This window comes from Brachycentrus maculatus, unplaced genomic scaffold (assembly GCF_059751285.1).
Source record: "Brachycentrus maculatus isolate JH-2025_06_01 unplaced genomic scaffold, ASM5975128v1 h1tg000003l, whole genome shotgun sequence".
Taxonomy (NCBI): domain Eukaryota; kingdom Metazoa; phylum Arthropoda; class Insecta; order Trichoptera; family Brachycentridae; genus Brachycentrus; species Brachycentrus maculatus.
In genome coordinates, this window is record NW_028280758.1 from 1,553,086 (window position 1) to 1,569,725 (window position 16,640).

Below are 16,640 nucleotides of genomic sequence, written 5' to 3' on the forward strand. Positions count from 1 at the left end.
AGTAAACCAATTTAAAAATGCTGATAATACATGTTTCAAAACATATGCTATTTTATAAACTAACTAATTAACTAACTATCACGCCGCTTTCCGCAGGGGTAGGCAAAGAGAATAGAACGCCGCACCACTCAGTTTTTTCTAACATTTTTCGCCTCTTCCCTACATGCATGCATCTCATCATACTTCTGACCAGACCGCTTTCAAGTATTTGACATACCTGATCTAACAAGTGTTTCTCGGTCTTCCTCTGCTTCCTTTTCCAACTACATTCGATCATAAATTCGTTTTATCATTCTTTCCTCACGCATTCGTTCCACGTGTCCAAAATATCTCAACAACACCTTTCTTAATTTTATTGATAATTGTCAGCTTTGCATTTTTTCCTTATTTCACCATTCGAACATCTATCATATATTATTTTGCCACAGATTCGTCTGAGGAATTGCATGTATTCTAATGATATTTTATAAATAATAAATACAGGCTTGGGACGGATGCAAATAACGAAATAACAAAGATTATTTTTAAACCTCTAAATTTCACCGCACTACATTTTATTACTGTTTTCTTCATGCGTACTAGACAGTCGAATAGATGGTAAAAAAATGTGCTTTATAAAGTTTATGTGATTTTCGGTTTAGAGAATAAATTTGGGTTAATTTAATTTATGTTACTAATATTGGAAAGAATTTGAAAATAATATTAAAATCAAATAAACTTAAGCACTCAATATTCGATAGCCTTATTAAAATTATAGTTACAGATTACAGAACTTTTACCTAACATCCTGGTGACTCTAGCAACGGCTTATGCAACACAGCTTATTATGACCTTAGGCTTTCAATTTTATGAGTTTAGAGCCTATTCCCAAATAAAAGTAGGTTTTTTCTTTATGTTCAAGGTTACTATAATTTCATCCAATTCTTGAGTAAAAAATTCAACGTAAAAACATTTGCTTATGATTACGAAATGGAACGTGGATTGGATACTTTAGAGCACATTGTTCTACGTGAACACACTATGAGATTCTAAGCAATCAACTCGATCTGCTTAATAATGAACGCATCACGAATACATAGTCTTCATGACTGCTGCAAGCGCACAATCTCTTTTGAAGAAGTTGCAGTGTGTGGTTTAGTTGTTCGTCATCAAATGGGTTCACAACTTAAAGAGATTTTCAAAACAGATAGTGTCGCCCTCCAGGGCTCTGGAAGAGCTTTGGACCCAGGTAGTATATAAATCAAACTTTTGTTAAATTTGATAACGACTTAAAAATATGTCAAAATTTATCTTTTACGTTGACCTAAACACTTTTTTTTTTCATTTGAAGGGATTTTTTAGATGATTAAGGACGCCATTTGTTATCTTTAAGGGTTATTTCGTAGCTAGTGCTGCTTGGACCTCTCAGATTGAAAAAAAACCTTCCTCGCTACTCGATGGACAATTTCTTTTGAAGATAAGTACCTACTTCCAGCGAACATCGAGAATTGTCTATGTTATTATCACAGACAATAAAATGAAAATAAACGATATATGTCAATATATATCAACAAACGTCAAATAAACGTGATGTCAGACAGAATTTTTATCATTCCTTACCGATTTGAGAATGCTGTTAACTGACAAATTATTAAGATTTCTAAACTTTTAATTCAATTGAATACAGTAAATTTTAATACTATACCGCTTGTGGCGATATTTTTAATATTGTCATAAAATAATTTGAACATGTCCACCACACCAAATGTATCAATTTTGTCGAAAAAGCAACAAAATAAAACTCTTTCTGCCAAGAAGAAGCCCTTAAAAACTATACGTAATATTCTATCTTCACAAGATGCTTCTTACTGGTAATAAAATATTGATAATATGATTTTTCTACTTGACAAACATTATAGGTTATATAATTGATTAGAATGAAAACTGTAATAAATATATATATTTCAGGCCAGTTTTGGAAGGCAGCGAGGACTTACTTTGTGAAATAAAATCTTTTAAATTTGCGAAGTCCGTTCCAAAAAATAAATCCACAAATCTCTCACTCATGGATGTTTGTTCTGATCCAGACACTGAACTAAGGTAATTATTTTTTTAAATTACAGTAATTTCGTCAAAAAAATACTTATTATCATCTTTGCAATTTAATTTCGGTTATTTTTCATTCAATTATAAAATTTATTTATCACTCACTCCCTTCAAATATAAATTATACAATATTCAACAAAGAAAACATTTTGATCCCTATAAAATTATTTTTTTACATAATTTGCTTAATTTCTAATTGTTTAAGAGTGACTTCACACTCAAAACTGTACTTCATTCTCAGGAACATCGGCTGACACTAAATATCATCAGAGAAAAAACAAAAGCTGTGGTTTCATGTATACCAATTATGAATGACATGATATTTTCACTGCCATTGTAAATCAGATTTCCATAGACAAAAGTCAATCGATAACTGTGCTGCTATTTATTGTATGGGATAAATTAAGATTTTATTTGCGGTTTAGCCCAAAAAAAAACAATTAAAATGAGGATGTTTGTGATAAATAACATAAGCAGACGCTGCACAGGGAGGACCTTGGGGCATGACAAAAAACAACTTTTAATTTATTATAAAACATTTACAGGTCTTACGAATATAGATACATGAATAAAAAATCTAAGCTTTATTAATCTCCCAAAAGTTCAATGGATGGCGCTTCTGGCTTATATGAGAATGGTCCTGTCACTTTGAAGATACAGAAATTTAAAAAAATCTCAATAAATATTATTGTTCAATCATGGCCAGAGCGGTGACTGCTACAGTGTATAAAGTGTCTGCTTAAAACATCCGATGACGGGTCAAAAACCCTGTAAATAATTGACTTTCACATTCTCTTCTCAAAAACAACTTAATATCTGTTGGGGATATCAATAAATCATGATAACAATCTCTCAAGGATTATAATGAGTATATCGTAGTCATACAGGAGAAAGTGACCAAGTGCATTTTTTTTACAAAAACGTGACCATTGACTGTTTGATATCTTACTAGCTTAATATTGTCCTGAAAAAATCCCTAAGGATTTTATACTTGGAAGTATAATATATTGACCTGTTAAAAATGACTAACTGCATTGATGTTTATTTTCTTGCCAAGCAAAAGTATCTTAACCCGATGGTTGCCAGAGACGAGATATCTCGGCAAATGGCGGAGTGCCCGTATGGCCAGAGACGAGATATCTCGTCAGTACTTTTGATGACGTATTACTCCGCAGTTTTAACTCATATTGACAATCTGTCAAAAACGGAACATACATTGCCATCAGTTGAAGTTGTCACAAAATATTTTATAAAGTTTTTAAATACTTTTAAGTGATTTATCGGTATCACTTTCAGCTGACAGTTGACAGATGTCATTAGGGCTACCACTCAAACCACTTGAAATATTGATTATTTTAATCGATTGTTTTGAACGCCAGGGGTTTTTATTTTGCTCAATTTTTTTGTGTTTTTCTTATTATTTTAAAATATTCCATTGATAAATAATAGTTGTGTGTTAATATTAAATTTAATAAAAACTTGCGTGTGCGACTTAGTGTGACAACCCTGAAAATTTGAAACTGGTTTAACTTCAAGAATAAAACTCTAACAATCGATGCGGGATATAATATTTGGTAAGTAAATTATAATTCAATAAAAACAACAAAAAAAAATCTTTAGACAACTTTTTTTTTTCAAAAAAATACTTGGCCTGTTGAGCACTGCGGCGTAATTTATTTGCGGCTATGAAAAGGTTAAATGGCCCTCCTGAACATTTTACGTTTTGTTAGTTGGTCACTTTCTCCTGTACAACTACGATATACATATTTGTGTACCAAGTGTTTTTCATACTCAATAATATATTTTAATTTGATCTGTAATATTCTTTTCCAGGAAAAATATCAATTTCGGAATAAATGAAGTTGTGAAATGTTTGAAGACCGATAATTGTTCTGCGTTGATATTTGATGCGGAAGTCCCTCGCATCTTGGTCCAACACTTAGTTTCCATGGCAACCTCTAAACACATTCCTGTAACCGGTGTCCGTGGTCTGACTCAAATTATCCAAGATAATTTTGGGTTCAAAGGCAGCACTATGTGTTTTAAAAAAGAGGCATCTGGCAGATTTATTAAAGTCATACATATAATAAGAAAAAATCATCCTCTTGAAATAAAAGAGTTGGAAATTCCAACAGGTTCGGAAAACGCTGAGAAAAATGATGAACCGATAAGTTCAAATATAAATCAAAGAACTCCTGTAATTTATCTGTATAGAAAAAGTAAAAAAGAAAGGGTGTTTATTCCACAGACATTACCTAAAGTTATGGAATTACAAGAAGCACCGATAAATAAAGAGACTAATTTCATAAAAATAGATATTTTATCACAGGTGAAAAAAGCAAATAAAAGAAAATTGCCAAACAAAACTTTTAAGCCTCTTGTTATAAATAAAATACAGAACAATGTAAATAGATTAAAAAGGAGGAAAAATAAATAAAGACTTTTTTGTTTTTTTTTTGTTTGTTTAATTTATAATACGTTAGACAGTCAACATTAAAAGATAATCACCATACGTTGAAGATAAAATTTGTTATATATATATATATAATATTTTGTAGGGTAAATAAATTTTAATCACTTTTCTCAATGGAATTAGTTATACTAAAACTTTATCACATATTAAATGAATATAATAATAATTTCATTTTACAGAAAAAGAAGTAAAGTAAATTTCGGAAACTGCATTTCATAAGATTGGAAACATAATTTTGCTAAACACAGGATGGGATATGGACTTAAATATATTTCCGGTTCATTCAAAATGATTCTATAAACATTTATAAAAAAAAAACAACATAATTTGAATTTAGTAATAGACGTATATCGGCTTAACCAATGTACAAATATGTAAAAACATTGATAGGAGAATACATATTTGTACACAGTTCAAAACTTAAATTATTTCATATTTCAGGGGCAAAATATACCTTTAGTTTTATAATAATGATTATGCCAGGCATAAATGAGCATATGTTTAAAAAGTTAATCTAGAATTTTAAAAAAAATCTCAAACAACAATATACCTATTTATTTTGGTATCTTGTTTCTAACCGCATTAATTTACTCAACTAGTTTTCATGTATAAAAAGATAATAAAAAAATATCCTTGTTTAAAAAAAATAAAAAACAGATATTTGTATCTTATGAATAATTTTGCATGGCAACTTCTTATTACAGTATCGTGTTTAACTTTTACAAAATCAAACAAGATTTTATTAATAAATTGTGTTGTAAGAATACAATACATGTCTGTACACGACACCACAATTTGGGGGAATGTGATAAAATACAAATAAAAATTTAGTACACAGTACCAAAAGAACTTTTGTATATAATACATTTCATTAGACAAGTCGGATAAGACATCTCATTGCATACACGTTTAACAACTTCTGTCAGCTTCAATGTGAAGTTGAATAACAGCACGAAGCTTATTAAGTATCTCTAATAAATACTCTAGATTACATTCTAGGGCAAAGAGCACTTCTTCAATGCACCCGTCAATAAGATTAAAGAGTAAATTCTACATTACATAAATGCTTGTCACGCAATGCCTAATGTCTCGGTAGAGACATCCTTACTAATCTAAATAAACTCAACAGTTATATATTTAATGCGGGTTAATTTTGTATAAAAAAATCTAACATGTAAATAATTGTTTCTTTTCTTTTTTTGTAAAAATATGCAATTTTACACATTTAAGCATTTAAATTATAAGCTCAGGATCAAATAACCGAAAATTAGTTTCAGATAGTATTCCGTTTAGTCTCTGATAAAATTTATAAAATTAACATGGAAAATCAATGCAGTGGTCGGCAATCAGGGGACCAGATCCCCTTCCTATCTTCACCTGGCCATATTAAAAATTAAGAAAAAGCTAACATGTTACACCACTGTTATAATACAAGAGTTTTCCAAGTAATAAAAAAATAAACTAAATATAATAATGTAAGCTATCCTATTATGAAAGCATATTTTGCTCAAATATATTACAAAAATTGGTTTTAAAGATCAGATTTTTTTTTCAGCTTTAATCTCGATACTTTTCTATATTTTTTTGAAAATTTTGATGGGGAATGGGTAGTCTTAATTTCATGAACCTGTGTATTTAATGAATATTTGTTATTTATGTATATATACTTAAATTTGGACAGCTGATTTATTTTTTAAAAGAGTGCATTATATTTTAAGTATTTTTAAACACAAGTGAAGGCTTAAATTTAATTTGAATCTGGTTTACGTTAACTAACCAAACACGGAAAAATAAAAGTAATATTTTATGGCAGATTTCCCTAAAACGGGGTCTGCCAGCTAGTATACATTTAAAGGACATCAAATTAAGTACATTTTTTATCATTTCAAATATATTTTTACTATATTGTCCAAGTGTGTCCAACGCATATAAATATAAGAGAAAATATATAAAACCCGCAATACATTGTTATTAAACGTTTGATGTGAAAATGTTGCGAGTACCCCAGCGAGTTTAATATAAAGAGACTTTCTTCAATATGATTTAATACTTTTTAGTATATTTGAATACATAATGGACCACACACTGTGGAATCATGTATATTTTAGAGTTTGTATATATATTTGCACAAGTCACAAGTAAGGTGGACACAATTACTATACACATTACTTCGTACTTGGAAGCAAAGGAATCAATACATCTTAAATACTGCGGCAATAGCCGTACACTGAAGTCCCAAAGAACATTAGCAAAGATTATATAATGAGCTAATATAAGACACTACAATTCTTAGAAAATCTGCAGCGAATCATTAAACTAAATTTATTTACAGAAACAGAGTAAGATAGCAGTCAATGCGTATGTATTAACATCTATCGATTCAATTTTACCAATATTCTCTTTACTCAAATTACCAACAATAAAAAACTGGCCCTTAAAAAAACAAACAATGTCAAATTACTTTTGATTTATAATAGCGGCACATATATTTTGGGGATTAATCTCGTCCGGATAGAGTGCCATCGCTTTCTGGACTTTGTCTTCGGGGAACAGGCTGGAAAGGTGGTAGTGGATGTGCGTCCTCGCCTCGTGGTGACTCTGGGCCCACTGCCAGGGGGGGCACGCGGCGGGCGCCGACGCGTTGCGTCCCACTACGGGGTGCTGCCCGGGGGGCGCCGGCGCCGGCGCGGGCCCGCCCCACGCCCCCGGCTGCACCGAGTGCAGCATGCGGTACAACCGAGGGTCATATGCGGGGTTCAGCGTGAGCTGGCGGTGCAGCTTCCTGTGCATATTGCCCCCGTCACCGCCTTCCTGGTTCTCCGCATACGGGCTCCACGCGCCCGCCTCCCGAGAGGGGCCCCCCATTGCTCCGCCACCCCGCGCCATTCCCGCACTAGGATATCCCATCGCGCGGTTTCCCAACGAAGGTCCGCCGCTAATGTTAATATCCTTCTGACCCGACGAGATATTCTCTATGCTCCGGCTCTTGTGAGGAGGGTCCGTAGTTCTAATAGCGGCGTGGTACTCGGGTGAGATGGCCTGGTGATACTCTCGCTGCGCTCGGTTGAAGTTGGAAACGACAGAGGCGTGGGTGAGGGGATCCAGAGGGGAGGGTGGCAGAGAGTGGGCGGGCGCGGCGGAGCGGGTGCGGCTGAGGAGTGTCTTCCCGCGCGGTACGGCCCCGTGCCCGTCGTAGGACAAAGGCAGACTGTTTGTTTTCAGATCATTCCTCGGACTGTTCCCTTTGGTCGGAATGTGTTTCTGAGCGTGCTCCGAAAGACACTCGGTGACAGATTTATGGGGCATGTTTCCACGTTCTGGGTGATTATATTTACATTTATTTCCATACGTACATTTCTTCCCGTACGGACAAGTTGAAAGCGTTTCGTTACGTTTGGCCATGCGTAGAAACGTGTCCAGTTTGGGTCCGGATCTGCCCATCGGGTCATCGGGAGGCATGAACCGATCATTCACAAAGGAATACATGAGTATTCTTTCTTCTACTACTTTTCTATAATCTGAATTTTCTTGGGATAGATCTCTGTAATTATCGTTGGACACCACTATGCCATCCATTTCGAATGCCAGCTTTAAAATATACCGATCATCGTAGCACACCATTCTCTTTCCTCCTACGTGACGACTCGGTGTGAACACTAAGAGTCTATCTCTTTCTAACTCATCCAAAATATCTTTGTCCGTGATAGGGTTGTCAGGTCTGCAACAAAATATGTAATCAATATATTTTTGTAAAAAGAATATTATATTTTTATGACATTTAAAATATGTAGCTGGTGATTTGAAAAATAAAGTAAAATATTATCATACCGGCTGGCTTCTTTTCTCCATTTAGGTACAAAGACGGTGATTTCCTTGTGGCCACGTGCTTTAAACCAATCGACGCATATTTTAATGCCACGGCACGAGAATACTTCCTTGTTTCCATGACTGAAATTAAAATTTTAAAATTATTTACAATATTCTGAAAAAAAATAGTAGCGGAGTTGGGAGTTATTTTGTTCTGCAATATAATTATTTTATATTGGGATGGTTTAGAACAACCATAGCCATCATTGAAAAGAAATCAAATAGATTATGATAAAGAAGAAAAATAATTATATCGCTCACTCCTTTCAACGTCATATATCAAAAAACATCAGGAGAATTTTTTAAAGTTTTAGAATATAATATAATGTTTTAAAAATAAATATCAAGCCACTTATTGAACTTTTTACTGGCAACAGATCTTTTTAGGTAAAACCTGAATGTATTTTGTCCATTTGTAAAATATTTAGTACATTTAAAAAAATAATTAAACAATACCTTTTCTTCAAAATGCAAAAACAACACTTTCTGCCCTGTAACGGGTAAATATTAAATTAAAAATATGCCACTTTTGCTGGGATATAGTACATTTTCTGAGCATTCCAAAAACATGCACAACTGAAAATTAACTATTTTTTATATGACGTTGTTGAAAGAATGAGCGATGTGTCAAAGTTTAATTGATCATTACATAAGCATTACTTATTCCAATTAAAATATTGTTCAAATATAAATTTATCATAAAACCAACATTTTCTGAGTGAGTTTATATAAAATTCTGCAAATCAAATCTATGTCAAAATTTAACCAAAACCAATTCAACTTTAACTCTTAACCTATTTATATATATATTTTAACTTGCAACATTAGAACTGAAAGCAATATAAACAATTGACACCCTAGTGCTTTCCACGAGTAGAACAAACTCTAAACGAGGTTCCTATATTTATCGTTCATAAAAATTGGTCAACGATGAATATGGGAATGTTGTACTCGACATTGTCAGCACTGCGATCGCGTACGTAGTTAGTCGATATTTATATCGTGGTGTGTCCCAATTTTAACATAATTTGTCTTTTTGGACTTGAGCTTTGATCTTTCCCTTTTCCCCTTTTCCGCCCTTCTTCCAGGTATTTATATTTAATGACATGTTAAATTTTGTAAATGGATTGTTACAAATACCGGTTTTTTGTTATTCATTATTGTAAATGTATTTATGTAACTGTTCTGTAAAATTTTCAAATAAATAAAATAAACAAGCTATTGTGGTAGAATTTGCTCATGTTTCTTCTATTAAAACAACCAACTCGACAGTTTTGACTTTATTCCGAGATGGAAAATCTCCGACTGAACGTAAGACCTACCTCATGGCTACGTTGCTTCCGTCGATCACGATAGGTCTCAGGTGCGAGGTGGAGTGGACTACGGCATCGTTGCAGCAGTTGGGCGAGGAGTCGGGCACCCGGTTGGTCTGCGCGCCGAGCTTGATGAGTTCCGCCAGCAGCTCGTTGTTGCCCGGGCTGGGGCCCAGCTTCTGCAGGGCCGACTGCACTAGCCGCTCCGTGTAGCCCAGCTTAACGGCGAACTCCACGCGCGCCGCGTAGCCCGGCGGCTTCTTGGCCTCCTGCTCGGTGCTGACGTACTCGGCGAACTCGGCGCCGAGCGTGTCGCTCACGGTGCGCGATACATCGTGGTGCGCGCCGGCCGAGGAGCAGCGCGACGCGGCGGCGTGCGCGGGGCAGCCGGCGCGCGCCGCCTCCCCGGCCCACGTGCACGCCTCGTCCGTCTCGAAGTCCGAGTCGTAGCTGGAGTCCTCGTTGGTCTCCAGCGCGCCGGCCGCGCCGGCCTCCCCGGGCTGGCTCGGTGTCTCGCCGTCGCATTTACTCGGCGAGTCGACATAACTCTACAACAAAACAAACCACGCTTTATTTCGACGAATATTGTGCATTATAATAATCTAAAATTATAATCTTTGATTTATTGTTTCGGCGTTCACTTTGTGGTAAAACATGATTAAATTGTAAAAGCGAACACTTTTTTTACCACTTGAATTATATTTATTTTTAACGACGAGTTTCGGAAGTTACAGATGCCGAAACTAGTCGTTAAAAATAAATGTAACTCAAGTGGTAAAAAACAAGTGTTCTCATTCACAATTTGATTATAATATTCATAACCCTAAATAATTATTAAATTAAATAATACTATTTGTAAAGGAGAAAACGAAAAACTTAAAACCGACAAAAAACGATATATCAAATGCAATAATAAAAGTCTCCAAGAAAAATATCCCGAATAAATAATGGGACCAATCTGAAAACTCAATGCGGAGCATAATCCTTCCCCCCTTATTTTCTTCGGCGGCAAAATATTTTTGCAACCTAAGAACTAAAAAAAAAATATAGCCAAGGGTGTGTTCTACCCTACATATGCTAGTAATGGCAGAAACGACTAATATTCGATTGATACATATACTAATTTTCATTTATTCCGAAAAACCATCGACTGAGAAGTATGTTGATATTAGGAAATAGATTTAAAAAAATCATTTCAATATAACCAAAAAAATATCACATATACATCAATTCTTTTTACTCGCATCACATCTAACTGCGAGCAGTTTTAAAAAGAGCAAAAAAAAGCATAAAAATTTAAACCCTTTATTCTGTAGGTACATTTCTGTTATACCATCACACGAATCAAAACGATCCTCGTTTTAACGCTGGAAAAAATAGTGTTGCAATAAAATATATCACGAAACATGTGGCTCGGTTATTCAGCGATAAATGATGATTTTTATATGAGTCTTCGCCATAATTGATTACGAGCGCGAACGCAAAGGTAAAATGTAAAAAATATTGGAATTACAGGATTACTTCCGGCTGTTTCTCGAAGTATGCTTTCCGGAAGAAGGTTTTGGGGTTTTTCCATCCTTTATTACGGTCAAAATCCCAGTCACCGAGCGACAATCACACACGACGAAAAAAATCATTTAAAAAAGAGCTCATTTAATATTTTCGTCCGACGGTTTGTAATCGCGGCGCTGATAAAGATACGTCACATCGTACGATGCATCCGTAGGAAAGTTCAATCGCCTAACGTCAAAACGATTTCACGTGCCGACCTTACCTGGCTGTGCCCAATGACAAACCTAGTAGGTCCGGTTCGGCCGGCGAGCTCGCGGTGCCCGCCGTGCCCGCAGTGCCCGCCGTGCCCGCGGCGCGAGATGCTCTCCACCTCAGATCCGGGTCCGCGCGCGCAGGTGCTCTACTCATCCGGCGATTGTATTCTCATTCGCGACTACATGCATCGTCCCGACGTACCGAGGCCCGCCGCTACACGCGTCTTTGTCAGAATCATGTGTTCCGTACCTACTCGTACAAGCGAACTGCGTTTCTCATCGACGTTCGTTATTATACCGTGGGTATACTGGCAAAAAACGTTAACTCTAAAATCCCTGTTATTTAAAGCTTATAACCTGAATAAAATATCCGCTTCTAAACTTAAAGTTGAACTTACTTTAACCACATATATATGACATTTCAAAGTACTTGGTGTATTTTTCCAGTTCATAGAACGTTGAAAACTTTATAATATGCATCATTAAGTCAAAATTTGATAATTTCGAGTTAACGTTTTTTGCCAGTACACCCACGATATATTCCACAAAAATCGCCATGAACTATGCGCCTATCTCATTCATATTAGATATATCAGCCGACAGAAATATCTAGCATTGAAATTATAAATATTTCAAAGTGGTTTCTAATACTCGACGCAAAAACTAACATACTCATAGACACTTCTGGCAAAACCCACAAGTTGAACACAAAGATTTTCGGTCGACAACCTTCATATGTTTCGATAAACCCAAGTCTCAAAAAGTTTCAAATTTGATTACCGATTGGGCCAACGTTAAAAAGATTGCATTTTAATTTTAACATATTGACTCGAACCGACCACAAAAATTCTTTTTAATTTCATTTTAAATGGTAAATACCACTATTTTAAAAGTGGTATTTAGCAAGTAAAACTTAAATAAAAATGTTTAGATTTTACCACAAAGTGACTGCCGAATAAATTAACGAAATCATGAAAATTATGTTAACACTGCAGTTGAATGCAGAATTCTATGCACCGAAATAATGGAAACGATAAAAAAAAACATATAATTAAAATGTAACTTTGTTTTAAAATCACTATAAACATATATTTTTTTGATTTTATAGTGATTTTAAAACAAAGTTATATTTTAATTATAAAATGGAAAATCACAAAGTTTTGGCTTCAAATATAAATTAAAGATACAAAAAACAGTCTCAAAAATTATATATCAATACAAAAACGTATTTCTGTATGGGATTTTTTCTTGAAAGGTCACGATATGACCTACAAAATAAATAGGAAGATCAGTCGCCCAGGTGACGGAAAAAAATCACTAGAGACGCGTATTGATCGATGTCGTATACATATAATTATTACGAGGATAGCCTCGAGTTTCGGCCAGCACGACTCGAGGTATTCAGAAACAGGTCGACTAGTTCCTCCGGCGGCAGCTTTCACGGATCTGTTTAAGGATCTTGCCGAACAATTTGTCGAAGATTAGCTAATTCAGAAAACATAATATATTGCGCCCAAGGACAGGCTTGCTGAAATCAATGTCTCGATACAACTTCGCCTGGTGTCGTAATGCAATTAACATTTACAGATAATATAAACAAATATTTCATACTAAATAATGCGTTATGTATGCATATACGAGTGTATTGTTAGAATCGCCTTCAGGCGTTGAAATATTATTTTTGTTCTAAATAATTATGTTTATAAATAAATACCATATACACAGGTACCTACCTACATATTGGTGAAAAAAATCGTATATAACTAGGTCAAATCTTTAAAACATAATATTGATTCCGTTACTCTGATAATAAAGGGTTTTCTAAGTATTTAAATAAGTATGCACATCCATAGTTAGAAAATTACAGTGAAAAATATTACAAAAAGTAGCACAATCTCAAACAAAATTAATATTCGTAAAATTATTTTTAAACTTAAAAATGTAGTTTTATGTACTTTCTGTAATTAATTTAAAGAAAAAAAAAACTAAACGAACGACGTTTATACGAGTAAGTAAACACAAATATACCAAAATGTACATAATTCATGATGAGTATTTCAGGAATGATTTAACTTTTTCTCTGTACACTTTTTATTTCAGTTTTACTTAGTAAATACCACTATTTCTTAAAATCTATTGAGACACTTTTATGAAATGGATAGAAGAGTTACTGCCGAACCAAATAATGGAATTTCTTTCTATAGTCTATGGCTAAACAAGCGTTACAATCTGGGGTAGGGTGCTCACGAACAAGCGAAAGTCTGGAAAACCTTTTTTTAAATGTCCTCCTTCATCAGTACTGCAGCACGTTTAAATTAATGTACCTTTTTTAAGAATCACTGCTATAGACTATAAAGTGCTACACACACCACAAACTGATATACAATCACTGGAATTTGAGGTAAGTACTGGCGATCACTGGCAACATTACGGAAACTTTTATTAACAATACTTTAATATACCTTCATTTAACGAGAGCGTTATTCGAGATGCCGAATTGAGCGTCGAAGTCCTCTGGTATATGGTATTATCGCACTTGTACACCGCGTGACATTAATACGCCGACTGATAATCAGGAAGCCCGAGCCAAGAGAAAAGGCAAGAGCTGCAGCCCGCGTCCGCGTACCAGTATCGTACAAGGATGTGACCGACAAGATAAAGTACTATCACTGATTTGTGTCATAAGTCAACCGATTAATTGCTGCAGCCCGCCACCCCGGGCCCGGTAGCGCAACTATCGCAATTATAGTCGCTCCACGAAACTTGTTGTCCGCTTCCGTAGTGGTCATGTAATGGTCAGCACGCTCGGCTACCGTGATGGAGGTCCCGGGTTCGAATCCCAAGAGGGTCAAAATTAATATCAGTGATTTTTCAGTCTAATATTTATTTAATGTAATTCAGGATTGGTACCTGAGGCGGAATACTGATCACCTTTGCTTCGTGTATTTAACTATCAAAATAACACTGCTTCTATACGATGCAGTGCCCTATGCATAATTGGGTGCGGATAAAGATTAAAAGAAAAAAAATAAGATTTTTTAAAACCCTTTTATGTATTAAAATACATAAAAGGGTTTATATTTTTTCTGTTTTTCTTACAAATAATCAAATGGTTTTGAAAAGAAAGAGTGATGGAAAGGTTAGGAATAAAAAAATATTATTTTAATACATATTTTAAAAGAAAACTAATGCCAATATAACAAAAAAAAATTTTTAATTGTGCGCGGGGACACGTCTGGCCCCTCACGCAGTCGGTCGCTTACTGAAATGTACGTTTGCGAGTACCCCCTTAATCTGGCATATATAATGGCCAGCACCGACGAATGTAAACACTAATTCCATAAAAAATACTGGACGTAAAACATACCCCAGATTCGTGCGGTCAAAGTTAATTTAACCGCAAAGAGTAATGGAAAATACGGAGAAATTTTCTTTTTAAACAAAATGGGTATTTATAGAACCGAATGAATCTCCTCGCAAACCGCATAAATCACACATACGAGTACACTAGCCTCGAGTATGTAAATTCAATATGTGTTTTTTTTTATAATGTACTTTTAGCATTGTGTCGGAGAACAATAATTAAGATTTTTTTTTAACTATGAAACGTCTTAAATTTACCAAACCCGCCCACCTTCAAGGTGACAGACACCTGATCCTATATTTTAAAAAATGAAATAAAAATATTAATTGTTAATGACATACCAACATTCGGTAAGACCTCACGCGTTAGGGCGTTCGTGGACTACACGGTATTACACGGAATTTTGCCGTCCGGCACGTCAGTTAGCATATAAAACGGATGATTGGCTTGTATTGGCGTTATCGTCGGAATATCGATGGGCCGTGATTTGGACCAGAGTCGATATATCGATTCTCAGAATTCTAATGGTAAAATAACTCAGTTCGTCTCGGATGAATTTGAAAAAAATCTGCCTATGGGCGTTTGTGCACTACACAGAATTACACGGAATTTTACCGTCCGGCATGTCAGTTAGCGTTTTAAAACGATGATTGGCTTGTGCTTTTGTCCATCTTTCTTTGGATCGGTGCTCTTGATCGGTGCGTGAACACGTAAATTCGATCACGCTTAACTGTCGTATTCGCTTTCATTTTTCAAAACCGGACTACCGGACGGTAAAATTCCGTGTAGTGCACAAGCGGCTTTACTGTGTCAAGCGTATTAATCTAGATAAAAAATGTTGGTCACACAGGGATCCGAGAGAAGCAGACGGTTCGATAATAAGACGTCAGAGTAAAAAAGTGTCTAAATATACATTGGACATGTCCACGGAAAGGGAAATTGACGTAATCACTACGACCTCTAGTTTTGGAAAATACCGAAAACCGATAGATACCTTTTTTATCATAAAATAAGTGAGAGTCAAGATCCCAAGAGCGACATTCGGAGGCACAAACAGATCCCTAGGATCTACAAAAAGAAGAAGAAGAAGAAGAAGATAAAAAAAAGTTTTTTTATATAATGACAAAATACACTGCTTACGTAAAAAAAATACCTTGCTGATTGAGCTAATCCGGTAAATTTAGCTTTTTTTTTTAAAATTATTATTACAATTTTTTTTTGTTTTTTTTTTTATTTGGATTCTTTTAGAATACTTAAATCAAGCCATTCACATAAATGTGTTACACAAAATAAGTACTTGTACTGTTCCAGTTACAAAATTCCACATTTTTTAAACACCGTTGATGAAACTGTCATCCTGATGAAAATCCAGCATCCGGTAACTAGAAAAAACCGCCAAAACAACTCAAAGAAACTATTGCTGAACTGCGCACTGGCGAATGTGGTTAGTTTTGTCAATTTGGTGTATTTAAACATAATGAATTGTTCTTGTAACAACATTTAGAGTGTCCAAATACTTGTTCACAAATCTGTATTATCTCCAATTATCCGAGTTATTTTTTGACAGCTTAACATGACAGCTCAGATAAAGAAGAATATAAAAGTCTGGACATTTACGGGGCTTACGATAAAAACTTCGTTCATCTCACCATAGATGTCTCTAGTGAAATTCTAGTGATTTAAGCACTATGTTTCGAATTTGAACAATATGTATAAAAGTTTCAAGAATTTAAGTAGTGGTGTTATCAATCATGGGTAGAATTGGTAAATGT

The 16,640-nt window shown here is 34.9% G+C and overlaps 2 protein-coding genes across 2 annotated transcripts in view; one reads left to right on the forward strand and one right to left on the reverse strand.

Moving 5' to 3' along the window:
• Positions 1 to 1,522: 1,522 nt before the first annotated feature.
• LOC148314005 (uncharacterized) lies at positions 1,523 to 4,540 on the forward strand. Its single transcript, XM_088267131.1, has 3 exons — positions 1,523 to 1,850; positions 1,948 to 2,079; positions 3,919 to 4,540. Exons 1-3 carry the CDS (start codon positions 1,729 to 1,731, stop codon positions 4,520 to 4,522), a joined length of 858 nt encoding a protein of 285 aa, XP_088123257.1. The 5' UTR covers positions 1,523 to 1,728; the 3' UTR covers positions 4,523 to 4,540.
• Positions 4,533 to 16,640, reverse strand: part of LOC148314006 (endoribonuclease ZC3H12A-like) — a 31,486-nt gene continuing 19,378 nt past the window's right edge. The window contains exons 2-4 of the mRNA XM_088267022.1: positions 9,748 to 10,286; positions 8,387 to 8,506; positions 4,533 to 8,276 (exon numbers count right to left, since the gene is read on the reverse strand). Of these exons, the coding sequence (XP_088123148.1) occupies positions 7,016 to 8,276; positions 8,387 to 8,506; positions 9,748 to 10,286 (1,920 nt within the window). The 3' untranslated portion in view covers positions 4,533 to 7,015. The remainder of the gene's footprint in view (positions 8,277 to 8,386; positions 8,507 to 9,747; positions 10,287 to 16,640) is intronic.